Raw genomic sequence first — 27855 nt, forward strand, 5'->3', positions numbered from 1 at the left:
GCCAGTTCGTTGGAAAGAGATAACCTGCTGATTGTTTGACAGTTTGATTTGACTAATTTACCGATAACACCACTAATTATAATAAATATTTCATGCCATAAAAATATTCCTATAAACTAAGTTATCTCCTTAGTTTTAATTCACATCAAGTAAGTACCTATTTTATAATCAGCTTTCTTTTTATATCTTGTTTTCACGTTTATTATGTGGTTTTTGTCACTTTTAGCTGCAATGTTGATTAAAACTTGTCCAAGTTCTACAAATCATTACACGCTTTATTTTTCACCCAACTACGTCGAAGCAAATACGATTGGTTGTTTTGCTTATTCCTTTAACTTTATTATCATTTATCACCCATACAAATGGATACACATATGATTTGACCAGATAATTGACAGCTATTTCCTGTGCTACTATCTAACGCCTTGTTAGTAATGGTCCATTGATAACATCTACTCAGTATTTTTTACTATCTCCAACAGCAATATTATTTAGTACAAAACATCATCTTAAATTTCATTTGGTTCTGGTAGTTTTATCTTGTTATTAAACTGGTCCATCAATGTTGTAAAAATTAAGTGCATGCTACTTCCTTTATTTTGTAAATTACTTTCAGATTCTTCTGGTTCTGTCATTTTTATTTTTATGTTAACATTAATCTTTTTTTAAAGTGTAATTTTCGTAGTAACATTGACATAATCAACTATTACTCTAAACTTTTTGGTTTTTCTTTGAGTTTTCTCATTTATCTCAACAAAATCAGGGTTTAGTTTATATATAATCCCCATTGACTAAAAGTTATTTGGAGATTCTCGATCATATATCATTGGCTTGTTTGTCTCCAGCATCCACTGTATGTGGGCCGCACATAGTATATCGCACAGATTAACGTAGCCTGGTCACTATGAGCGAAATATATTAGATGCTTGTAGTGACCGAAAATGGTCCTGAAAGTATGAGTCGAGGTTAAATAATTGCTTTTGCATTTTTGTACCTAAGTATATTTATAAGTACCTATTTCAGTGTATTTTCAGGAGCAGTCGGTACTAGGTCAGTAAACTACGCTGATTATTTGCAGATGTCATAATATGTTGAACGTTTTTTAAACTACTTGTCTTCTTATGAACTTTCTAGATAAATCCACTACTTACTAAACATGACACATTTTTTTTAGCTACGATACTTTAGCCACGTCATTTTTGTCGTGATACCTGCAGCCTGTCTTACGACTGCCAAGTTTCGATGCGGTTTTTTTTAGTGAACTCTCTGTTTCACTAAGTTGTGGCGTCGGCTAACGGTTGTACACAATGCACGCGACTCGCCTGATGCATTGCCGTGCCAGATTGCATTCGATACAAGATAGACCGTTGGCTACTTTTTCCACTTTTTATACAATTCGCGACCCGCTTCGCTCCGTGCAGCTGGTATGTGTGTACGCTGAGCTAAGCTCTGTTTATGGCTCGTCACTTTTTTGTAACAAGTGGCTTCTCTGATAATAATTAAGTTTTAATTAGGTTGATACACATCCCACTCCCACTAATATAATAAATGCGAAAGTTTGTAGGTCTGTTTGTTTGTTTATTTTTTTTACTTCATCAAGTCTAAACCGCTGAACCGATTTAGATACAAATTTAGTATACAGATAGTTACGAGTCCCTGGGAAGGACATAGGATAGTTTTTATCCTGGAAAATTTAATAGTTCCAGCGGGATAGTGAAAACCGAATTCTACGTGGACGGAGTCACGGGTAACGGGCTAGTTATTAAATACTTAAGTGTGTTATTAAGAATGTGTTGTTCTGGTACATGTTCTCGTATCTCAACGGTTGTAAAATATGAATTTCTTTATTTTGCACAATAAAGGGCTTAAATACATACATACCAACAGGCCATATATCACGTAGAAAAGGTGGCCGTTCGAGCCGAAAAGTTCTCGAATGGAGACCGCGGATCGGCAAGCGTAGCCCAGGACGTCCACCAACGAGGTGGACGGGATGACCTTAAACCCGCAGGTTCAGATGCAAGCCGTTTCCAACTGAAGCAACTGGCGGTCTATGGTGTGTGTGTGTGTGTGTGTGTGTGTGTGTGTGTGTGTTTTCTTAATCGATAAGGCCGCCTATTCCTTACCTTGTAATTTTCTCTCTGTGTACCTGTTTTCTGTATCGCTTACTATTTCTGGTGTACAATAAAGAGTATTGTATTGTATTGTACGTCCCACGGCTGATATGGTGATGAACTTTCTGCTACTTCGCATACCTTCGCTCATGTCGTCAGCTGACGGCGGCGCCTGCGCCGGCGCCGGCGACGGCTGCGGCTCCGACCACGCCGTCGGCCGCCACACCTCGTGTCGCGCCGCTTTCCAGATCTCCAGCTGGGCGTACAAAGTGCTACCGGCCTGCAACAAACAGAACAAGAGTGAATTACGTTTAAAAATGTCATCTACTTGATAATTACAATGACTTTATTCCCGAAACAATTAGATTCTATTTGCACTGACAGTTTTTTTTTTAATATATATATGGCCCGCGTGGGTACTATGGCCCAAGTCCTCTTGTTATGAGAGGAGGCCTGTGCCCAGCAGTGGGATGTATATAGGCTGGGATGGATGGATGGATGGATATGGTGGACCTCTGAAGGGTATGACAACTATGACATATAGGGGCTTTCAAGAAAAGAGCTTATACTTTATTTTAAGGTCCAGCAACAAACCAATGATTCTCCTTAAGTTGTTGCGACTCATTTGTGGTGATGATCAATTCCCATCAGATGACCCGCATCTTCTTTGCCCCCGTCTTATAATTAAAAAAAAAACTTGCCTACTCACTCACCTACGTAAAATATTTTCCGAAAAGATCAAAACTAGTCGGGCCATTCCTGGCTTATAAGCTTGGCGTGTAGGTACAGTAGGTACTACAAATATTATAACGGTTTATTCAAGCTCTATTGACAGGCTAATTGCGATGCTCAAACAGTTTAAAAGGCTGTTTAATGCCTGCTTAACAGTCGCGAGTGTCGGTAGTTCTTAAGTAATGCTCAGCTACTTAACTACTGACATACTTTAGTAAGAGTTGCATTCATATTGCTAGTAATTGCTGAGTGAGATATAATTGTGTGACTGTAGCTACTGTGAACGGCATGGTTTTAGCAAAATTACAGGTTTTTGTAAAAAAATCCTAAACTAACGAATACTTGCCTTGTAACAGAAGAATAACAGAGGAGAACTATTAGAATGGATTTTTATTTTGTCAATTTTTTTTCTCTAATTACACATGTAAATTATGTAATGTAGTTGTCATGGAATTTTGTATTGGCTGATTGAACCACCAAAAATTCACTTCACTTACATAGGTACATCAATAAATATGTACTCGTGAAATCCTTATACTGTCGATTTTCCGCAAGAAATTTGTACAGCTTAGTAACGTTACTAAATGTTGACGCTAACATAATTGGTGTTTCTAAGTGCGACAGGACAACAATGCATCTGGCTATAAACTTTAGGTATATTGTGTTTGGTTGGGATGTTCAAATCATCTATACTGGCGGGGCTACTCGCCGACTTTCATCGTCAGAGAAAGTTCGCCGCTACGCGCACTTGAGCGAGTACTTAACGATTAGCCGCGTCTTTCGGGCTACTTGCTCGACTCGGTTACGTAATGTTTTGAGCCAGTTGTTTTGTTTTGTTTTACACCTGCTAAGTGGCCTCTTTAGCTGGCCGATGAGGGCTTGACATTCCGGTTTTAATCGGTTCTGGTGCCCTTAGCAAAATGTATATTGTCTGGCAGTTATCCAAATCGTAAGATCTCGCCCCATAGATTCAATCATAACACATGTACTGTATACCGACCGAGAGACTTTTGTAATTATTTTTTTGGAAAACAAATGAAAAATACAGCTTGTAGAATACACCTCCATAGAATCTGACCATATTTCGCTCCTCTTGTAAGATCATTTTCGTTTGAGGTTGATTTCAACTTATTCAGTTGGTCAATTTTGCACTTCTTTATTTTGTTCCTAGAACATTTCACACTAGTTTTTTATGTCAACTGGGAGTCGTTTGAAAATTATTTTTTGTAGATTATTGTATCTGATTGGATTTTATGTAAGTATCAAATACAGTTTACCTATAAAATGTTTCTGCCTAGCACCTGTAAACTTGGCCTCTTAGCGACTTATATCTATTTTAATTATTTTTATCAGTTTTCACAGTGGACTTTGCAGCGTTGACAAATGTCGATTATTATCATTATCAGTTAGTTCTTCGCTATTTTGTGTAAATAAAAGCCAATTTCTTTATCTGTCTTAAACAAATTTTCAATATTTAGAATAAACCACTGGTACCAACCGCATTTTCGATTTCAGCCCCATTTTTCTAAATTTTTTTCCTCATGTGTCTACGAGTATAATGTGTAACAGCTTAAAAACAAACAGCGTAACCACCTTGCATAATACCGCCCGATTTCCTTAACGGATTTCCTCGAGAGTGACGTAACGAAACCGGGACAGTCACCCGCAGCAGCGTTGCGTCAACTAGAACCCGACTCGGCCCAAAAAATTACTGACAATCCGTGATTGTAATTATAATTATATAAGAATTTGATGAAATGTCAAGTTATGGAGGTAAACAAGCTGCAATTAAACGTGAAGCCAATAAGATAGCAACAGAAAAATATGTATGTAACCGAGATTGTAATGAAAAATTACTGGAATCCAAAGAGCTTGACCAAAAATGATGTAAAAAGTTTTTTTTACTAAAGTATTATAAAATAAATGTAAGAATTATTATGTTACAGGAACAACTTTAAAAAATATTGAATACCTATATTATCACAGTTTAATTTTAGTACTGACTGCCTCAATGATTGAAAATTGAAACAGTCAAAATCACACAGTTCAAATGTCATTCGCGACGAAGCCCGGTTGGCAACGAGAGATGTAAGCTAACCGCAAGCAAAAAATATTAGGAAGCAATTACTGTAACGGGTGATGATCTAAAGCATCTTGGCTTCGGTTTATGGGGCGGCGCGAATTAATGATCCATATTCAGTGAAGTTAGTTTGGTTTAGTATCATAAAAGCTAGGCAGATCCGTTGTCATAAAAGCGCCTTGATTGTGATTGCGTAAGCGTATTCCCTATAAGTACTATGCATGCAATTAGTGAGGGTGTTTCATCGTTTATGAGTAGTAAGTGAATTATCTTGATAGGGTATGGAGATGTGATGAGTATGTCAAATTAGATAAACTTTCACATGGAGTTATTGGTTTCAATATTAAGAGTAACCATGTGGTTGTTTTAATATCCAATATTGTTCAAACATTACAAGTAATGACAGCAAGTACTTACATATTACCTACAATCAATAACACAAAGAATATTATTGCCTGCATTGACCCTTTTATCAGTATTAAAGTAGATCAAATATTTTCGTCAACTTCGATGATAAAATTCTTAATGTCTATTGCGCATGGGCTAAATAGTTTTGTTTATAAACAGCAAGATACGTGGCAGTATCGTTTTTTCACGTGCGGTTTAATGCATTTTTAATTAATCACAATTCCGTGGGTTAAATTGTGTAAGTTGGTAAATTAGAAGTCATAAGTAGTTGGTGAAATAGCCACTAAACTTACCAACTTATCTTAAGAACGTGTTTAAAATATAGACTGTTGGACTCCCTGTTTAATTGATTACTAATAATAAATAAATCAGCATTTAATTTTTACTGCGAAGCAATTCAATGGTGCGTGTGAAGTTCCCAATCCGCACTGGGTCCGCGTGGGAAATACGGCCCAAGCCCTCTTGTTCTGAGAGGAGGCCTGTGCACAGCAGTGGGACGTATATAGGCTAGGATGATGATGATGATGATTTAATTTTTTAGAGGTTTTTGAATTTACTGTTGAATGAATCAAATCTCAGGACCAAGGCAAGGAATTTCAAAATATGGGTCATGTCATGACCCACTCGTGGATCTATTGAGGGCTATCGTTTTTTGTCTCACTAGATGGCGCACTGTTGCGTGAGGTTTTAAGTATGGCTTTCAATGTCTGTTATTATGGACGTGAAAACAAAGTTTAGATCAAAATCATATCTAATACACCTTAAAACCGTACCATAAAAATATCGAGCATGCCACAGTGTTGCATAGTCCCCGTTTTGTTCGGAAAAAAGGGAGGACAAAGGTTTCCGAAAGACAAAACTGTCTCAAAACACAGACATTCATTGCCCCGGAACGCATATTTGCCATAATTAATTTCAGATATTGCAAAATATTGACAAAAGTATTCTAATTATAAATAAACCCGCGTAGCTCACCCAAAACTATGAGATTTGACATTTCGGAGACCTCACGCTACACTAGCGCCTCTAGTGGCGAATTCATACGCGATAGCCCTCATTGAGACATGCTCAAACAGCGACTCCAGTACTTACTTCACGTAAACTGGGTCCTGAACTTAGTGTTTATTTTTTCATGATTGACGGCATTGGTACTAAGTTTGCCTTATGGCTAACAGCGAATAACTCTTTACTTGTTTTTTTTACAATCACAAATCAAGTGACATGATAAGAGATCATAATCTTTACATCATTTTTGTTTATCTCCCGCTCTCAAGATAAAATAAGAAAATATTGATGAGAATAAAGAAAAAAACAAAAACCAATAATAAATACGAAGGAATGCAAGTTAGCCGTGACGCTGATCGCTAAGTAGTTGATAGTGGTGATATTATTAAAGACTTTGGACCGAGCGTCACGCCCTATGGCCTTGGGGTCAACCCACTGATTGCTAGAGATGCCACCCAAATGTGTTTAATTAATAGCTTACGTTGTTAAATTTTATGTTAAGACAGCTTTTGTTATCCTTAACGTAGTTTCAAGTGATGAGTTAAAAGACCGTGGCAACCAAACTGACACAGTGGTCGTTCACCTAAATTTAAATTAATTAATGTGGGAAGAATTGTCATGAACCATGACTTTGTCTAGAATTTACAAAGACTGAAAGTAGCTCACAAAAAATCGTATTGATAACCTCCTCGTTTTTTGAAATCTGTTATAAAGATGTAAGTAACAAATGTTTTGATTTGAATTGAATGAGGCAGTTGGTACGTTCGTATAGATACATTTTGCATTTAAATATAAATAACTGTAATGAAACAGATGTTACCTTTCTCATTTGAAACATCAACTCTTCTATAAGTATACCTTAAATTACCTACAAGAGGAGCCTTTTTTAGGTTGCTACCATCCAAAACCTTATGTTTATCTACAACATTCCCTTCCTCACCTGCGGTGCTCTTTGAACGAAATCTTCTTCAGTGAGGGCCATTAGCGCCGCACCGTCCATCGCGAAGTACTCCGTGGGTACCATCGGCAAGTTGAAGGTCTGCAGTGTGAACATCACCCAAGACTTCACGTTCTCGGTATTCCAGAGCATTGGATCTGGACAAAGAAATTTTCTGATTCAGTAAGGCATTCAAACTTATTTGGAAAAGATGCAGCTCAAGTTTTTCTAAATAGCTCCTGTTTCGTTTAATGTAATTTTTATAATCGTCTAGATGGATTATTGTATGAGGTAATATTTTATTTAAAAGTCTTATAACAGTGTGCTTTACTACGTATTTAAAAAAAAAAAAATTAATAACAACCATATTGACATCATCGTTGGTAAAAGATTCTGTTAATGGAGTGCTTTTTGTCGTTTATCACAAAACTATAATCGATTCGAGGCCTCAGTTCAGTTAATTATCGACTCGATCTAGTAGCTCTAATAGACAGTTGACAGCTTACGTAACCGACGCCATGTTCTGAGAAACCATTTATATTTATAATCGTTGTGTGCTTAAGCAGTAGCTAACATGGTCACTACGTGGAAATATATTTTTTACCGCGTCGATATGACGTCACTAATGATCGTCTAACAAGTGTTAGCGCATAATTTTCATGCCTGTTCCATTTACGTACACGATTGTGGTCGGTATTTATTAATACGCATTTTACATCATCGAGAGAAGACACAGATTAAGACTCACCAGGTGAGATTCCGAGTACGGAGCAGGTGTCATCCACATCTCTCTTTGACTGTTCGATGGCCATTGATAACACTCTGTCGATGTCTGGATTGACCAATGTCTCTTCTGAACCAGTGCCGCCGCTGCTTTCCTCCATTTTTACGGTCGCCAGCTCCAAAGGAATAGGCCTCAGGTTTAATCTCTTCTGGAAGGATGTGTCCTCGAGGGCTGACCTTAAAAGTACGTGATCTCTGGGCTCTTCAATCTCAATTTTAGGTGTGATGTAATTTGTTTGAATGCTTTCCTGGAGTATTTGATTCTCTTTCAACAGTTCTTCGATGTCGATGTACTCTTCATGCTGAGGTACAGGTGAAGAGTAGTAAGTCTGACTGCTGCCGTATGAGGCACAGGATCCAGAAGGGGAGAGGGGATAAGGGGAAGCGAACTCGGGTACTGATAATCTATTGGGTTCTTCCTTGATGTAAACTAAGGGGGAGTTGTATGATAGAGAGCTGTAAGGTGAAGGAGGGTGGAGTGCTACTGTGGGTATTGAGCCTTCGTCTGAGGATGGGGATGGTGTGGGATATCCTTCGAAGTCATACAGGCGCTCGAGAAAGTTGTTGTCTTCTGGGTATGGTGGTGGGGGTTTGGTATGTGAGGACGGGGAGTGTAGCATGGGTTCTGGGGGGGAGGCGGCGCCGAGGAAGCGCAGCAGATGATGTAGATCCACGGGGGATGCGGGGACGGCGCGCTCGCCCTGTGACGCGGACGGCGGGCTCAAGCCGGACCGGGGGACGGTCTGTGGCATCTGCGGACAAAGAAAGGACCAATTAGATATTGATGATAACTGCTACTTCAATATCAACGCTTCGACAGCTATGATAGAGTTGACTGACATATTAAAAAGAGCTTTTAAAACATCATGGTTCTGCGTCATCCACATTTGTGCTTTAAAATAAAAATAGCTCCAATTAAAATTACTGTAATAATGCTTAACACAATTTTTGGTGCCTTTGCATGATAGTAAACTGTGATAACATTGTTCAAAAATTTCCTTTTTAAAGGAAGACGAATTTGTCACATTTAGATAACAACGTTAGACCTCAAACGACCCCGTGCTGATAAATTTTCGCTTACTTCGTTTTTATCATCACATTGTCATATTAATAAGTGTCATCAACTCATCAGTCATCAGTTATTACCAAGCCCCAGGCCTGGTAAATACCATAGTGTTGATGCTATCATGTCATTTTTTTAAAAAACGTCACAGATTAGATCATGTCGTAATGACGTCAAGGTACATTGATGTATCGCCAGATGCGTTAAAGAAAACATTGTCTGAGAAGCGAAAAATTATATTTAGATCCAATTGTTTGTTGAAAATTTATGATGAGTGTTGAAACACGCCTAGATTTTAAAGTGGTGTGCTGGATAAAGCAAATTTTATCCTAAAATAATTCACGTTGGCAAATAATATTTGGAAGCTTATCTAAATTCAAGTTAAAAACATTGACGCCGAATTGATATGAGATAAAAAAATGACATGCAAAAAAACAAATGTAGATATTAAGGGACTGTTTCACCATCCATTGATAAGTGTTAACTGACGGTTAAATGTGATGCCGTCCCTATTTGTTTTGTTCGAATTAACGTGTTGTGTAAAAACGACTTCCTACTGTTTAGAATTTATTTATTTTTTAGAAGCTAATGAAAATACACAACGAAAATACATAGATTATTCATAGAATAGAGTGGACTATCTAGTAATAAAGCACTGAAACATGACTGATAAAAATATTTTTCGCGAAATTTTATTTTATACTTTAATATAATTTCTCTCTGCTGGGATTCGCGCTGTCATCGTTCATCCACCATTACCTATCATATTTTATTTTCTAGATTTTTTTTCCGTACAGTGGACAGAGCAATATTTATTTAAAAAAACAATCATTACATTCAATTTAATTTCATTTAATGTGATTTGATTATTTTTGATTGATTTCTTTGCTTTTATTTAATTTTATCTAACATAGAATAAGCTATTACCGACAATTATGGACAATGTCTGAAAAAAAAAATTATTGAAATATTCCAATTGGAATAAATGTGAATCCAGTTTAATTTTAAAAACTTACGTTAAGCAAAGACAGGCATAGACCCATCATGTCCAAAGACTAACACCACACTAACACAGAAAGGTCGAAAATGAAGCGGTCATACCAGTCAGAACAGGAAAACAGCTTCCCTTCATTTCCATGCCAGTTTTTGTATGAAAATCTATTGTAATAGCGAGACAATTGTCATGATTGATTGTAACGTGGGAATATAGAACAAGAATTCAAGTTTCTAGCTACTGGAAGATGTGTGTATACGTTGATTAATCCTGTAATATCGAGTTGATTACAATGGACTACTATATCCATAGAAGATCTACAATGAAAAATTTTGAATGATATTGTAAAGTGTTAATAGATGTTTAAAGTAAAAAAACTACTGCCCTCTTCTGGAAAAAGGCATTACCTCGAAAAAATACCACTTTTGGTTTATTTATACTATTGTTTAGACATTTTGCATTAGATATACCGCCTTTTAACCTTAAGACAGCAGTAGGTAAAGTTGACATTCCAGATTTCCAATTTGACTGTCCAGATTCGTAAATAACATTTTTCTGTAGGTTATTTTAGTATTTATTTCACGTGCAAGAGGTTTTTTATTTGGTTGTACACAAAAACTACGCTTCGTAACTGAAGCGATGACGTAATATGTGCTTCAAAGTCATTAAACCGATTGGTGTGTCTCTACGTCGATTTCTCAGAATATGCGTTTATTTACATTACCCAAACACATGGCTTTTTCTTGCCAACCTAAGCAAAAAAAGAGTTGATCGCTCTCAAATGTTATACAAGTTGTCAAGACAATCGGCTGTTGATACTTTACTCGCATATATGAGACAGTCAAAAGTATATGCTATAGTTCTAAGATTTGATTTGTACGATTTTTTTATACCCTTACACCAGCTTCACTTCTTACAACTATATGAGCAACCAATTCGATGATGATTGACTCGAAACTTGGATGTTAGTATTGATAAAAAGTATTAAGTATTGTTAGTAGTGACAAAATGGTACATTAGAAATGTATTTTATCTCGAAACATATCCATTTCTAAATATTACAATACAACAATGGCATTAATTATAAATATCACAGGACACGAAACAAACGTTTTGTATTTTTCATACGTAATTATCTGCCCCTAGGGATCAAACTAACCTGGGACCTCATGCTTTATAGTCAGGAACAACAACTGACTAAGGTAGAGTAGCGAAATCTTTGGTTTATAGGACTACTATTGTTTTACCGCATTTACTTTATCATAAAAGCGAAAGTCTGTAAAAATTTATGTCATTCTGTACTCTAAGTTATAAACAATACCCACATAATGTAGCTACTTATAATGTTATTTATTACCAGAAATTCCGAGTACCCGGAATCGAAACTAAGACACGAATCTATTGTATTAGTAATGACAGATAAGTAGCCATTACAAGGTTTAACGGTCCAGCTAAAACCGATTAACTAACGCAAGCTAAGCTTAGATGTTAAAGCTTCTGAGCGTGGTATGGCGAACTATAATGTTACATTTTATTAACATGCGTTCTATTTCAATACTTTTTATTACTAAATATTTTTTTCAATTTTGCTTTAAAAACAATACTTATTGCAATGAGCCATTGTTCATGTTAAAGTTAAAAAGATAATTTGATAAGTTAAAATGCAAGTATAGGTAGTTAAACGCAGTATAGAATTAATTTTTATTTTTTAAGATTTTTCAGTGATAATTTTTTTACGCTATTCTAATTCTAATTTCCAAAAATTAGAAACGGTTATACTATAAATAAGCCGCAAATGTCTGTTAACATGTATTTTATTATACCTACTCTCACTCAGCACTTTCGGAATGACCCGCAAAAATGGTCACAAAGCTTTTTTTTTTCAAAGAAACAAGACAAAAATCAGCTCGAGACAAGTGCAGGCATTTCTTCAATACATTGCACCACCAACCAATTCAATTCTACGCCGTCAGCATCTCAACCGATCAACGAACTGAGTTCAAGCTACGCTCGCCGCGTAGACATAATGCCGTAGCGTTCACCGCCAAGCGTGCGCTTTTGGCCTTAGCCTTAGGCAGTTTAGTTTAACAAAAAATGAAAGACAGACAGACGAGTTGCGCGTGCGGCTGCATACGTAAGTAAATCAGCGGAATTCATTCGAACTGGCGCCGGCTGGCACGCGGAAACCACTTAGATTGAATTATTTGAGGATTAGTATTATTATTGTAATACTAGTATTACAGACAGCAGACTAAGATAACTTAGATTGACTAAGCAGATCTATAAGACGAGCATGAATGGGAACGTTGGGAGAGGAAGGCCTAGACGAACGTACCACGATCAAATCGGGGACGTTCTGAAGAAAGGTCGGATCAGGAGTACTCTAAACCGACGTGCATGCATGAAAAGATTGATGAATGTAGAGGAAGCGAGAGTTGTATGCCAGAATCGTAGCAAGTGGAAGGATGTAGTCTCTGCCTACCCCGTTGGGAAAGAGGCGTGATTTTATGTATGTATGTATGTACTATTACAGGCTAGCCGTTAGGTACATGCGACTACGCCCGCGTAGAATTCGGTTATCGCTATCCCGCGGAAACTATGCAATGAGCAAAAAATACGTTGCAAATAGGCAGGTGTCAAGATGTGGCGTAACAGGATTAGTACCTGGGCGACCGAGCTTTGCTCGGGCTAAAACTCGACAATAAGCGTTTTTGAGATAAGACCAAGCTTCATCGATTTGGCATCCCTGTAAACCCCCACATACCAAATTTCATCGAAATCGTTGGAGCCGGTTCCGAGATTCTGATTATTAATCAAACGGTAACGGAAACGGTAACAGCAACTAATATTGATTGACAGGAAACAACTGCTTTTGTTCTTAAATAGTAGATATATCGATTTCAGTAACTTTAGACATCGTGAGAAATGCGTTTTTTACCGCCTCCGCCCTTGTTCAGGACACGCTTATTGATCCGGTAACAAGCGATCTTAAAGCTGACGTCAGTTCATTGTATCGATACAGACGCAGGCGCAACTTTTGATACAATTTTTACATGACCTTGGGATTTTCACACGCACGGAATTCGGTCAACTGCACTAAGATTACGTTAAAATAAACCTCAACACAATCAACTAATAATGTCACATTTCATACCACTGAATTTCACATACACTTTTCATAATGAAATTTAGTTTACGTGACATAAAATAACATGAAAACGTTCTCAAAAGTTGTGTTACACTGAGAATCTTTGCATAATTTGGCTATAAAAACTCGAGTCTTGTACTGAGATGTCGCGAACAGATAAGTTAAATTACACGTTACTAAACTAAAGCTCTTTTAAATTCGAGCAGTTTACAATGTAAGTCTTTACTGTTTATTTATAGAGCAAAGATACCCGGTTTAGTTTATTATAAACTCGACGATTCGATAAAAGAAAACAGTTATAAAACGTACCTATTCCTCAAGCTTACCTAACGAGTAAATTCAACTCACTTGGTACTGCCTTCCCTCCATAAGTATCACTTTTAAATATAAACGCACTCACAGAACATCAGTCAGGCTGGATTTGAGGTTAGTCCGCCGGCCGGTGTCATTCAACCGCTATCACTCATAGCTCTGTTTCACTCAAAACAACACTAGCTGTAGCTATCCAAACAAAAGACAACGTCGAATGCCTTTTTCAAATTTGTCTGTACTGGCTACTTGACAAAACACTGCCTTATCATCAAAATAATAAGCGAGGCGCCATCTGTTGAGTAAAACTAAACGCCGTCGTGTTCTTTCACCATTTGTAAGCGTTTCGTGTGTTTTAGTTCAAATCTTCGCTGGTCCCGCTTTTATTTCACAAAGTGTTGCTATACTTTTTATTGTTATTTCAAGAGCAGTGCCGGCCTCGACAGTATAGTTTTGTCCGCGTCTGCGCGGCGGGTAGATCACTCGGCCACTGAGCGCCGGCGCAGGCCTCAATGAACTGCGTCATCTCGGGAAGTACGCTACGATATAATACTGGACGACAAACGTCATAAAACTAATTTAATTTTGATTGGAGGTTCGCTTCCGTTCAAATAGGAATTTATTTATCTGTTAAGAAATTTTTTACGTTATGTTTACGTTAGAAAAGTTAATGGAAACAGTATAGCGCATGACAAAACAAACGTCACATATTTTTTTAATGAAAGAGACGTAGGAGCAAGCTCGCTTGCCACTTGGCGAGCTTTTTACTAGTGCTCGCGAACTTCGCGAAAAACACATACAATAAGGTACTTGAATACTTTAATTAATCCAATAAATATATACTCTAGCTCTCAGAATACTTGAGTTGATCAAAAACTATATTAGCTACAGCTCTATGGTGACTTAAATTAATTTTAAAACTGCAGTCTATTATAATATTTAAATAACAACCTACTGATTCCCTTTCCCCGTATTTCCCTTTACATTTGAAATTTATCATGATTTTTATAGCTTTTTATTTATTTATTCTACTGGATGGAAAACGAGCAAGTGGGTCTCCTGATGGTAAGAGATCACCACCGCCCACAGACACCTAGAACACCAGGGGATTGCAGATGCGTTGCCAACCTAGAGGCCTAAGATAGGATACCTCAAGCGCCAGTAATTTCACCGGCGGTCTTACTCTCCACGCCGAAACACAACAGTGCAAGCACTTCTTCACGGCAGGATTAGCGAGCAAGCTTCGAATAAATTCAATAATGTCCAGCAAACGAGCAGGGGCCACCTGATGGAAAGCAATCACCGCCGCCCATGGACATCCATAACATAAGCTGGGTTACGGATGAGTGGCCCTTTAAGAAATCAGGCTCGTTTTTTGAAGATTCCCATCCCTAAGTTGTACATATGTAGTCCAAAGGTGATGGATGTAGACAGGGCCTGTCACCATGACTGGAAGTTATAGTAGCAGTGTTATAGTCAGTATAGCCTGGTCATTCTACAGTTTTTTGGGAATAATTCGATAAAAGGCTAATACGGCTTTTACGTGTATAACCTATATTTTCGAATCCACCAAAATTTGGTGGTGGAAGATGGTAAAAAAAATATGAAGCCTTTTTTTAAGTTCCTTTAAATAGAAGTGGATTTTACATGTGTTACAAAGAACATAAATAAAACCAGTAAATTGTGAAGTAAATGAGCTTGTAGCAATTTCGCCTGATTTTTACACGGTTTATAAATATTATTTTTTATAAGATTTTACTGTCGCGGTGATAAGTTTTGGTGGATTATTGAAGAATACCGTAAACTGCTTCAACTTTGCCCTCTGGCCCCAACATTGCCTTATTCGATTTAGAGTCGATAACTTAGCACTCTTATAGGTTTTAAACTTTTATATACACGGGAATTATTATTACGGGGGGATAAAAGTTTAAAAACCTAGAAGGGTGCTAGTTATTGACTCTAATTCGAATCAGGCAATGTTGGGGCCAAAGGGCAAAGTTGAAGCAGTTTACGGTATATTTGCAAATTACCTGACCTAATTTTAATCCAGAAAAAAAATGCTTATTTGAATTAATGTTGATTTTACTTAAAGCAAAGGTGTTAGGTGACTGGGGTATATCACTTCCGTCATTCATTGATCCAGGTAATCCCCATGCTCACTATACTTGGCTGTACTATAGTAAACGTTTCCGCTGCGCCGGCTTTTGTTCGCAGTGACGCAACCGCTTCCGCACTTCATTCATAGTCTAATAATAGAGTGAGCGGGTGCGAAAAAAACAAGTGTTGCTAGATTTAGGTACCCAGAGTTTTGAATGAGATCAGTTATTTTTACTGTCATTTAAGTTAATAGAGATTTCATTATGGCCACCTTGACGAAATTAATAAAAAGAAATATTTTTAGGCTTTTGTTTGCAAATTTTGTAAGTGCCCTCTACCAAAGCTGTCATGTAAAAACTTGAATTTTTTTGCAGAGTAATAAACACTAATAAAAAAGTTATAAATTAAAGCTGCTGCACTGCTGCTTAGCACGACTGTACTACAGCCAGAAAGATAATAACAATCTGGGTGGACGTTACAAAAGGCGCTAACTACAAAATAGTAACGCCTCTGGATAATATTCTGCTCTTTGTACGTAAGTAACGTTCATACCTACATGCTTGTATTACACACCCAGATCACGTGTGACGCTTGTAATTTATGTGGGAAAATGCTTGTTTATGTATTCTGTATTACTCATTTTTCTATTAGTAACATAACCTATTAAGTATTTATGGATTGCAAGGAAAATATCGAATAAGTCTGAGAAACGGCTATTAATTAAGTTATATGTGTCACTTTATAATAAAGTAATAACTATATGACGCCGGAGCAATCCATTTTGAACTTTAACAGCTAATGCAAAGGTTGGTATTACTTTGCAATCTTTGTTGCGCCGTCAAAAGACATCAACGGGCAAAAGCTAAGTGCAGCGATATTGTTGCAATAAAGAATGACATAAATTCTATCAAATACAATACACTTAACTACAGTTTCCTAAAACATTTTAAAAGCACAACGCAATTAAAAATGTGAAAGAAATAATAATGTGAAAACCCAAAGCCAACGTTTCTACTAATAATTATAATACTTTTCGTATTGTTAATGTGATTTTTTTAAAATGCCAACGGAGCCAACGCAATTATTTTTTCTAATATATGTGAAAGAAATAATATGTGAAAACATTATTGGACCAAACAAAACATTATGTGAATCTTCTTATCTTATCTTACTTATATTATAAACGCGAAAGGGAAGATGGATGGATCTTTGTTTGGATGTTTGTTACTCTGTCACGCAAAAACTGCTGAACAGATTTCCATGAAATTTGTCATACGGGTAATATTAAATACTCTGGATGTATTGGTTCCTGTGTGACCAAAAAAGTTTAAAACTAGGTAGGTACATATGAATTCTGCGCGAGCGAAGTCGCGGGCAAAAACTATTATGGTGTACAATTAATTGTTATTATTCCTATATTCGTAAGTTTGAATTTTAATATAATAATTAAATGTAATTGGATATCTACATTCCTGTTTATGAGGCTTTTACGTACATTAAGTTATAAAATTTTGTCTAGACGACATCATAAATAAATTATGATGGAATAACCCAGCCGTAGGTATAAGTTAGCATAGCTATTACTAGTGTAAACATAAATGCAAATGTCGTTTATTTTTCAGTACTTCACTTATGCAAGAGGGTTTTTAGAATCATTGACTCACGATTGGATTGTGTCATACAAAAACCCATTCATAAATACAACCTTCATACAAAATTGCAGTGATTGAACGTAAAAACCAGTAAAAATGGAAGATAGGACGGAATGTAATTTTTAAAATCAGGTACTTAGTTGATTTTATGAAAACATTTTTTTACTAGATTATTTTACTTTAATGTCAAAAGTGATAAGTTTGTTAAAGTATCAATCCGTCTCTTACGCACCGTACAATTCAGAAAGAGACAGACATACAGTGACACATGATTTAAAATTGAATTTTCTACTATATGAAACAGAGTTTAAAATGGAAGGTATAAACTAAAATTAAGTTTTAATAAGAAATACGTGTAATTAGTAGAAAAACAGAATATTATTTATTTGATTTGTTGTTTTACACGTTGTCAATTGTAGGAACAAAACCTCACTTTTTTATGATAGTATATTGTGAACTATAAATAAATATTATCATGGGACACTTGACACCAATTGACCTAGTCCCAAACTAAGCAGTACTGGATACTAGACAACGGATAAACATACTTATATAGCTAATCAAAGAGGAAACGCCGCCAGCATCTTCGGGACCTTGCCTAAGAGGTACACTTTAAGTAATTTGTTTTAGTCTTAAGTTTTTATTTTTATTTTATCTAAGATTTTTAAGTCTAGTATAGTTTTTTATTTATTTAATGCATTATCTATTTTATTATTCTTAATTGTCAATAAATAAACTGGTACGATAAGTACATACTTAAATGCATATTAAACGTCCAAGACCCGAGAACAAAAATTCGTATTATTCATACAAATATCTGCCCCGGCCGCGAATCGAACCCGGGACCTCAAGCTTCGTAGTCAGGTTCTCTAACCACTTGGCCATCCGGTCGTCTAAAAATAAAAAACTAAACTAGGAAATATTAGTGCATTTATCTATCGCTTCTTCTCTTATTGCTATTGTGTAATTAAATTTAAATACGCCATTTTACGCCGGTCCCTGCAATTTTAGGCCTGTTTTCATACATTTTTTCACGGTTAATACGACTAGCGTCCCGTTTTAATACGCCATCTAAATTATTATTATATTAGCCACCTTGCATCGTCGTTCAATGTTACCAACTTATGTATTCTGGTGAAAAAAAGGGACTACTATGTCGTACTAATATTACGCAAGGGGCCGCGATTCTGGCGACACCTCCTGTCAAGCTACTCGCAAGTTTGTAGCCCTGACCACCCCTGACTAAGCGATCGGCTAATTGGTTCGTACGGTAAAGGACTTTAATTCATCACCTTTTCATTGTTAATTAATGTGACGTCACTATGACGTTTACTGTGAAATGGTTCCAAGGTGGCTCATGAATTAAAGTCCCTGACCGTATACCTACCTACACTTAAATTTTATTTGTGTTAAGTTTCAATTGTTGTGAGTATAAAATTCTTATCTTCATTCGTGTTAACTTAGTTCAGTGATGTCAAAAATAAAAAAAGCAATCACTGCAAGAATAAAAAGTGATCATATTAAAAGTTTACGATGAACAATCAGAAACAAAAATCAGGTAGGTACTAGTTATTTTTTTACGTTTAATACGATTTCCTGGTTAAGACGTTTTTTTTTTGCTAGGTCCCCTCAAAATCGTCTTAAGCGGGTTCTACTGTAATATGAGTTATCCAAACAAGTTTCTCATAATTTCTATCTCTTCAACACTTGACGTCATTGTGATTCACTTATGTTTATCAGTAAGAAAACTGATAAAAATACTAAATCCCCATTCGTGGTGGAATAGTAGGTATAATATTTAATATAATTATGCAACAGCCTAATACCTACCTAATTAATAGAGTTAAATTATAAAGTAAAATCTCTGGAAATAATGAGAAAACACTCAAAACTTTTTTATTCTACTCTCTTTCTTACTTTACTAAGTAATTTTAATTTTAAAAAAATATCTGAAATACCACTACCGTGCCCCCGCCATTTCGAGCAAAACAAAAACAAAGGCACGGCCGTACCATTTTTTCTCGAAGCCATTCAGGCTATTTTCAACATCATGTAATTTTGTTATTCTCTTTTTGCGTTCTGTAAGAAAATATACGTCATTGTCTCCAGAAAAAAAAGTTTCTATCCATCTTGATTCGTGACACATTACTACATTATTTAATACATTATTTTCTGATAGTCTCATAGCTTTACTAAACTAGCAATTTTACTGTCCATAATAATTGAAATATTATTATTATTGTCATTAAGCAACAGTACACAAATATACAGAACGATTAGCGCAACATTCTCTCTATAAGAGCAATCTTCATAATAAAGTCATAATAAATAACGTTGCAAATAATTATCACACACAATTATATAATCACTCACCGTATAACATTTACGACAATATCTGCCCGCACTGTAATCCCAACAGGGCACCATTTTAATAAAATAATAATAATTATTATTGTAAATTAATAATATTCAATATAAGACGCGCCCGCGCTTCTCGAAGACACTCAAGCAAATGCGTACTTTTTTTTTCAATATTATCAGTACTTATTTATTCCTCGAGTTATCGGTGTCTTATCGGTAAGCAAGTTCGAGGGTTTATCGGTGTATATCGGCCTAATCGAAACGACAGACCTTATAAGGTATTTCAGTGAAGTTAGTTTAATCGATCACTGGCAGAGTTTTTTAGATTGTTTGCTAAAATGCATCGAACAGACAAAAAGGTAGTTGACATAATTTATCTCTTTACTAGATGAAAAAGATGATTTATAGAAAAATAAATTTCAATGTTTGAAATTTTAATATTTTTTGTGAATTCCGTATATAAAATTAAAGGTTTTACAATAAAATATACTCAGCGGCACAAAATTGGACTTACGTAATATATAAATTTACCTATTACTGAATACATTTGAGGGCCCGATTTTTTTGTCGCCCAGTATACAGTGTGCTACCGGCAGCCAGGTTTTTTTTAAGGGAGGTTAAAGTAACGGTTTTCCGTAACTTAACGATGCCGTTAATTTAATTAATAAACTAAAATTCAGACTGTTAACTTTCTAATAAAATTATAATTGCCAGCAATGTACAGCAAAGTAAATTGACAAGTAATAATCAAATTATCTGTCGGCTTACACTTACTTGTCCAATGAACTACATCCTTTTTACAAAAGCTACGTCTGTGTTTTCATGATACACACATGGCAGTACACATTTATGTTTTCATGATATTTATTGAAACTAGTTAAACTGTATTTTAAATAATATTAGAATTAAATTGGCTGACAACTTTCCCCGCTACCTATCAATTTAAGAGCTGGAAGTAAATGTGTAATTTTCCTAAGTAATTAACAATACGATAAGTTTGTCTACAGAATGTTTTCAATCACTATTCAATAGTCTGAAAACACGTGTTATTTAGATGTTTGCTGTTGTTTACTTGTTGTTGCTGTAACAGTATTCGATAGGGTGATAACCTTAACCCATTCGTCTGTTTGTTCGTGTTGACTTTGTTGTACTCTCATAAAGGCTTGTCCTTTGATAAATGTCAAATGTTTTTAAATTAAAAATAGATCTTTTTGTTGAATTATCAGCTCTGTTTTTAGGGTTCCGTAGTCAACTAGGAACCCTTATAGTTCCGCCATGTCTGTCCGTCTGTCTGTCCGCGGGTAAGCTCAGAGACCGTTAGTACTAGAAAGCTGTAATTTTACATGAATATACATATCAGTCATGCCGACAAAGTGGTACAATCAAAAAAAGTAAAAAAAACCTCCCATTGACGTAAAGTGGGGGTGTTTTTTTTTCGCAACTAACCCTTTATTATGGGGAATCGTTGGATAGGTCTTTTAAAACCATTGTGGGGTTGCCAAGCCAATTTTCCTATTCAGTGATCTGTTTGCGAAATATTAAACTTTAAAGTGCAAATTTTTATTGAAATCGTGCGTCGTCGTCCCCCCCCCCCTCTAAAATCTAAACTGTTTGGTGGAAAAATTTGAAAAATTCCGAATGGTAGTAAATATTCACTCATTGATTTGTTTTTATTTCAAGGAAAATTATAGCGGCTAAGATTGCTTGAGAATTATTACTAGTTTAAGAGTAAATAGTAGCATAAAATATACCTAAACTTGGAAGATTAAGTACACAATACGAAAACCTTAGAAAAATATTATTTGTTTTTTTCGTAATGGCTACGGAAACCTATCCTGGGCGTGTACGACATGCTCTTAGCCGGTTTTTTTTATTAACCTTTAACTTCATCATCATCATCATCCCAGCCTACACTGGCACTGGCGGAGCACAAGCCCCCTCTCAGAATAACTCATAGCTTTGATACTCATACTCATAATCAAATATTTTCAGGAAATATTTTTCCTAAAATAGTCGTCACGGAGGTCTCCAAGTTGTGGTTTCCAAGAGTCGACTACGAATACTGTCAAGAGCGTAAAAACTAAGAAAAGAAGATTCGATGCATTCAACCAGCTTCAACAAACTTTCTTATTTATCAAGGATCGGAAGGATTAGCGTCATTGTTTGCAATATTGTGGACAAGACTCCAGAATCAATTAGTATTAATTATTTAATCAATTTCTTGAAAATACATTTCAATTCTTGGAGATAACAATTTACACTACACAGGCTTTCAAAATGATAACTTTAGTAAAATGTTAATAAAAGTATCAGCTTTCGTAGTTGGAGTAGTAAGTAAAGTATTGTATATTTTCTTTAACAAATCTACACTATAAGAAATCTTTGTGTTATGTTACCAGGAATGAAAATGAAATCTTAAGAAATAGATTAATTAATTGATTAATTATTTAATTATTGTTGGTATCATGTCCATATTATTGCGAAAAATTACGTTTATCTGTCCGATCTCTGTTTAAAATATTGTTAGGGTTTGTCAGTGAGTGACACAAGCACCATGAGGTTTTCCCTCAAAGTCATATTTAAGTAACTTAACCTTCCAATAAGCAGACTAACAAGTAACTTTAGTCTTCATATTCTCAGTAACATGATTCAACTGTGGTTTGAATATTCAAGAGATAGAACAGGAATAGATAATGTATGCTAATATTGCTAATTGAAGAAATGTATGGACGAGTAACAACGTTTTTGCTTTTCATTGTTTGATCTTCGGTTTCGACATGTGAGTTAGTGGAAATGAAGTTGTCATGTTTGTTTGAATGGTCACGTACGTTTTAATATATTTGTATTAGACGATTTTCTTTGAAGTGAGTGATACAATATACATCATATATATAGCGCTATGGCGCGTCCGCAGACCGGGAGACGAGCTGTCGGTAGGCCTCCAACAAGATGGAGCGACGACCTGGTTAAGACCGGTCTGAGTGGAGAGCCTTGGGGAGGCCTATGTCCAGCAGCGGACGTCTTTCGGCTGACATGATGATGATGATGATGATGATCACTGTAATATTATAATAAAAAAGACGCCCAGTATGAATCGAACTCGCGTTTCTCAACGTATTTTCTGTTTGTAATTTTTTTTAAACAGCGGAGTGGGGTTGAAAACGTGAAAAAAAATCGCTGTATAGACAAACAATAAGTTGCATAAATGCGTAAACCATTTTGTATTTTAAATAAGATTATTAATAATTATCTAATTATCTAATAGAAATGTAAGCCGTGGTAAATATTGCCTGCTGAGATGACGTTTTAAATTCGAATTAATCAATTTGCATTCATTAATTAGTGATAAATAATACGATAACATTAATTGAGACTCAACACGGTGATTCAACGCGTTAGGATCTAAGCTGTCACTAATTTGCAGATCAATATTTGTTCAAAGTCACCTTGGTTTACATAATTACACAGGTTATTCAAAATATTCCGAGTGCAATTTAAAACACCTTGTACTGTCTAGAAACAGTCTTCTTACCACTTTTAAAATGAAAGAGAGAGAGAGAGAGAAACATTTTTTAACGCATATTCAATACACATAAAAATACATTAGATGGAACGAATAAAAAAATAACATCGAATAGTATAAAGTGGGCCCCACTCAGCATAATAAATGACACTTTTGAAAAAATCTTCTGGTGCAAAGGCTGTCCATAGCTATTCACTGTGGCAATACCGTGAGCGTTATGGCACTTCTGCGCCGGGAACGGCAAGGGACTTTTTTGATAACAAAACTGAAAACTATGAATGAATATAAGAATTGTAACATGACATTACAATCCTAATAATATTATAAATGCTAAAATTTATGAGTATGGTGTGTGTGTATGTTTGTTAATCCTTCACGCTAAAACGGCTGATTGGATTTGGATCAAATTTGGTATGTAGATAGCTGGACATCTTATAACACGTACGCTACTTTTATACCGATATTCCAACGGGATCGGGATTAAATCTCTGTCCGTGTCCAATCCGCTGGATATAGTCATGAAATTTGGCACGATTGTTTACAGTACAACGTAAATACCTAAAGACCACGATGTAGACGTCACAGGTGACCAAAGAGCTGGCAGCTTCCTGGGATATAGAATTAGCCTATCAATTTAAAGAGGGGACGCTGCCAGCATCTTCGGAACCTTGCCTAAGGGATCTCGTCGTTTCTGCTGGGCACAGGCCTCCTCTCAGAACAAGAGGGCTTGGGCCATAGTTCCCACGCGGGCCCAGTGCGGATTGGGAACTTCGCACGCACCATTGAATCGCTTCGCAGGTTTGTGCAGGTTTCCTCACGATGTTTTCCTTCACCGCAAAGCTCGTGGTAAATTTCAAATGTAAATCCGCACATGAATTTCGAAAAACTCAGAGGTGCGATCCGGGGTTCGAACCCGCGACCCTCTGCTTGAGAGGCGATAGGTCAAACCACTAGGCCACCACGGCTTATAAGGGGTCTGGTTTAAATCATTTGTTTTAGTTTTCATTATTATTATTATTTGCCTTTTTTATGCAGGTATTTTACGTTTAGGTTAGTTTTACTTTAATTGATATGTATGTATGTATGAATTCAATACCAAAGCTCGCGTGCGACGCCGCGAGTAAACACTAGTGAACAAATATTTCTTTTGAAAAGGGTGTAAAAGTTATTAATTTCGCAGCACCAACCGTTTTATCGAGTATCATTGTACAGTCAGCATCAAAAGTAGCGGATCACTTTTTACTCTGTCGCATTGACACATTGACGTCTTGCGTTTAGTACGTGTCTATAAAACGACAAAGTACAAAAGTGTACAGCTAGTTTTGATGCTAACTATACAACGCTTTAACCTCCAACTGCTCTAACTCCGAACCTCCACGACATTAAGCCTCCATATTTTATAATATGATTGAAACTATTAATGCGCGATTACGGTACTAACGCGACCGGTCTGAGCCAAGGCCTGGGTTTTGCCCGCGCTTTGTTGCCAACGTTTTTGCGCGCGCGCAGCGAGGCAGCCGAGAAATCGTATTACGACTTTTGATTTTGTAATAGACTACTTGAAGACTGCTTAAGACTTAGATTTAATTTTATTATGACATGTTGAAACTTTACCGGGTAGGTACTTTATAATTATTGTTAAATGTCGATGCGATAAATACATATAAAATGATATTGTGGCACAATATCATTTAATATGAGTGAGTCTCACCTCACGGTAGTTTCATGTTCAAAATTGCGATAAATACAATTGAAATAAAAACTGTCGTAAAAGTATACCTAAGTTATAAATACTTGTAATCATAATAAAATCATGTATTACGGGCAACATAGCCCATAGAATAAATACTTTATAGACTACATATTTTTTTAAATCGAATAGCTGGCAAACGAGCATGCGGGTGATCTGATGGTATGTGATCACCGCCGCCCATGTACACCTACAGCATTAAATATTATGCGTTGCCAGCGTTGGCACGGTGGCTGAAGCGGCTGAGAGTAGGAAATAATAACATACAGAACATAAGGAAACAATTAGGAAAGAAGTTACAGGGGTGTGAAATAGCGCCCGAAAGGGTTCATGTACCCGTACAAAAAAATACTCTTTTTTCAATTAACGGAAGAATTAAGAGAAGTCTCTATTCTAATAACTATTATGGCTTCTAATCTTAAGGGATAAATGTAAAAAAAAACACAAAAAATTCGCACGAAAGTACCTAATAACTAATTGAACTTTTAATACAAAACCTACACTGACTGAAAGACATGCTTAAGTAAATGTAGTTAAGACGACGAATTGGGCATTTTGGTGTAAGGCATCTAGATTTTTCTCAGCAATTACAAAACATATCAAAGTGACATTTGAAAACCCGTTTCTTCATTTCAATGACTTCATTTTGTAAGTTGTCGAAACACGATTCGTAAAATTTTATAGCACGGAAAAAATATCAAAGATACCTCTTGTAAGACAGGGATTTGCATGTTACAGGCAACTCGGATCAAATTAAGATTCCAAATTTTCATATTAAATTAGTTTTAACCCATACTTCAACATGCTTTTTCCGATGCTGAGACTTTCATTATTGAGGAGTCTTGGTGCTTCGTCACCCGTTCCATTTCACCATATGCATTACGATGAACTTAATTGCTTAGCAACTGTGTTAAAGTAATTGAAATTCAACCCGTGAGGTACTTGTTACTTATTGAGTAGTAACTCGGTTGGTCAAATGTGGTCTTCATCATCAGTTCCACTTCACGAAATGACGATTTTCAAGAGCAAATGCACAAGTTACTACTAAATATATCGAAATTACATTAATTTGGTGTCCCTACAATATTTGAAGACTTCCCTCGAATTCCTTAGGATCCAATCATCAGATCCTGATTTGGTGCTTATGAGACCTAATTGAAAGCATTCCTAGACGAACAGATTTTTTTTGTTATCTCTTCATAAATGACGGAGGTCTGAGGTAAGCAAATTCAAATTCAAAATTCAAGTCATTTATTCAGGAAATAGGCCGCAATGGGCACTTTTACACGTATTTTTTAAACTAAGTACCAGCGCTTTCGGAAAGACCATCATTGCCAAGAAGAATGCGCCGCAAGAAACTTGGCAGAAAGTCATTTTTTCATAATAATATAATAACAAATAAAATACTTAAAAACTATAGTATACAATTAAAGAAAAAAAATACAAGAAATAATAATAATAATAAACAAATATAAAAAAATACAACCGAATTGATAACCTCGGTTAAAAATACTCGTAATTACATTACCTACTACTATTTGCAAAATAAGTAAAAAAAAGTTGCAAGAGCAACTCTAAGACTTCTCTGTCTGTTTTAGCGCGCTGTCTAGGCGCTGTCAGTGTAACATACTACTCTTGGCTGTGACACGCAAGCCGCGTAAAAAGTAGAGGGGTGTGAGCGGGTTGCAGGGTACAAACGCTCTGTTTTCGATTAATTTTTAAGCGATGCATCACCTTAAGTATCGATTAGAATCAAAAAAAGCGAAAAAAGCTTGGGAATGGGTCTCAAAAACTCATATTGTTTAAAAGCTTTTCCTCATGGAGAATCTGACTTATTACGCGTCTAAAGGTCTTTTTAAAATCAACTCAGTCAGTAACCAACGTCATAGGTACTAAGTAAAATGTCCCTAGTAATTAAATTAAAGCGGCAAGGACGTTTGCCCACGCGCACAGCTTACGCGCCTGTGACGCAGCCGGTTTTCCTTTCACTTGGATTCGATTAATATAACTAGAATAAATTATTTCAATGCATTATGCGCCATGAGGCGGACCGGACAAAGTCGTGTAATTTACGTTTGTAAAGGTATTGCACAAAGTTGACCGTCGTTTCACCAACTAATTGCTCTTTTCATGTATTTTTTCTTTATTTTTTTATACTGTTGTTGTTTAAGTATTATATTTGTAATTATTTTATTTTGAGAAATTTTCTGCCAAGTTTCTTGCGGCGCATTCTTCTTGGCAACGATGGTCTTTCCAATAGCGCTGGTAGCTTTAAAAAAATGACGTGTAAAAGTATCCATTGTGCTCTTTTTACTGAATAAATGATTTGAATTTCGAATTTGAAATTTAACTTCTGCTCAAATGAACACATTTGGCTGTAAATCATGATCTGACGGAAGACGTCCTTTTTTGAACAAAAACCTCCCTTGGAACGCCTTTATCAACGACACCTTGCCACCTGCATCTACTGGTTGCCAGTAACTCTGTCCAAGGGGTTGATCCACCTTGTAGGATTTCTGCCTCTGTTTTCGGTTTGTGGTCGCCACTCGATAACCTTAACCAATATTTTAATTTTTTTGAAGTTTTATTCCACAATACATAGTTGGTTAAAAAAATTACCTCTTTTTACAGTCGGGTAATGACTGGATTCTTTGTAGGTAGTCAGAATTTCGTGTATTAATTTTGTGAATTACTCTATTTTGTGTATTAGTAAATAAAAAAAGAAATTGCTTTTTTATTTTACTAGACCAGGTTTCTAGCCGTAACATGTCTAGAGGCTTCTTCGCAATTGTAATCTTCTTTCAATGAAAAGCTATTTTTCAATCAAATTGAAACTGTGTTTCATTCCGAACCTACTTTTGCTGGCAATAACCTTTCTGTTTAGCGTAATAAAGGGCTG

At 36.0% G+C, this 27855-nt stretch overlaps 1 protein-coding gene across 7 annotated transcripts in view; it reads right to left on the reverse strand.

Moving 5' to 3' along the window:
* LOC141445665 (DNA-binding protein D-ETS-4-like) overlaps nt 1-27855 on the reverse strand; it is a 46189-nt gene that overhangs the window by 6381 nt on the left and 11953 nt on the right. For 2 of the 7 annotated variants that reach the window (XR_012453347.1, XM_074111532.1), the window contains exons 1-4: nt 19696-19813; nt 8025-8811; nt 7280-7434; nt 2256-2394 (exon numbers count right to left, since the gene is read on the reverse strand). Coding sequence is in view for 6 of the 7 variants with exons in the window: in XM_074111532.1 (XP_073967633.1) it covers nt 2256-2394; nt 7280-7434; nt 8025-8811; nt 19696-19749 (1135 nt within the window). In the remaining variant the exon portion in view is untranslated. Of the gene's footprint in view, nt 1-2255; nt 2395-7279; nt 7435-8024; nt 8812-10138; nt 10181-13590; nt 14078-19695; nt 19814-27855 lie in introns of those variants that run through there. The other 5 variants (XM_074111538.1, XM_074111536.1, XM_074111537.1 and 2 more) reach the window with 5 other exon arrangements.

This window comes from Choristoneura fumiferana, chromosome 2 (assembly GCF_025370935.1).
Source record: "Choristoneura fumiferana chromosome 2, NRCan_CFum_1, whole genome shotgun sequence".
Lineage (NCBI taxonomy): Eukaryota > Metazoa > Arthropoda > Insecta > Lepidoptera > Tortricidae > Choristoneura > Choristoneura fumiferana.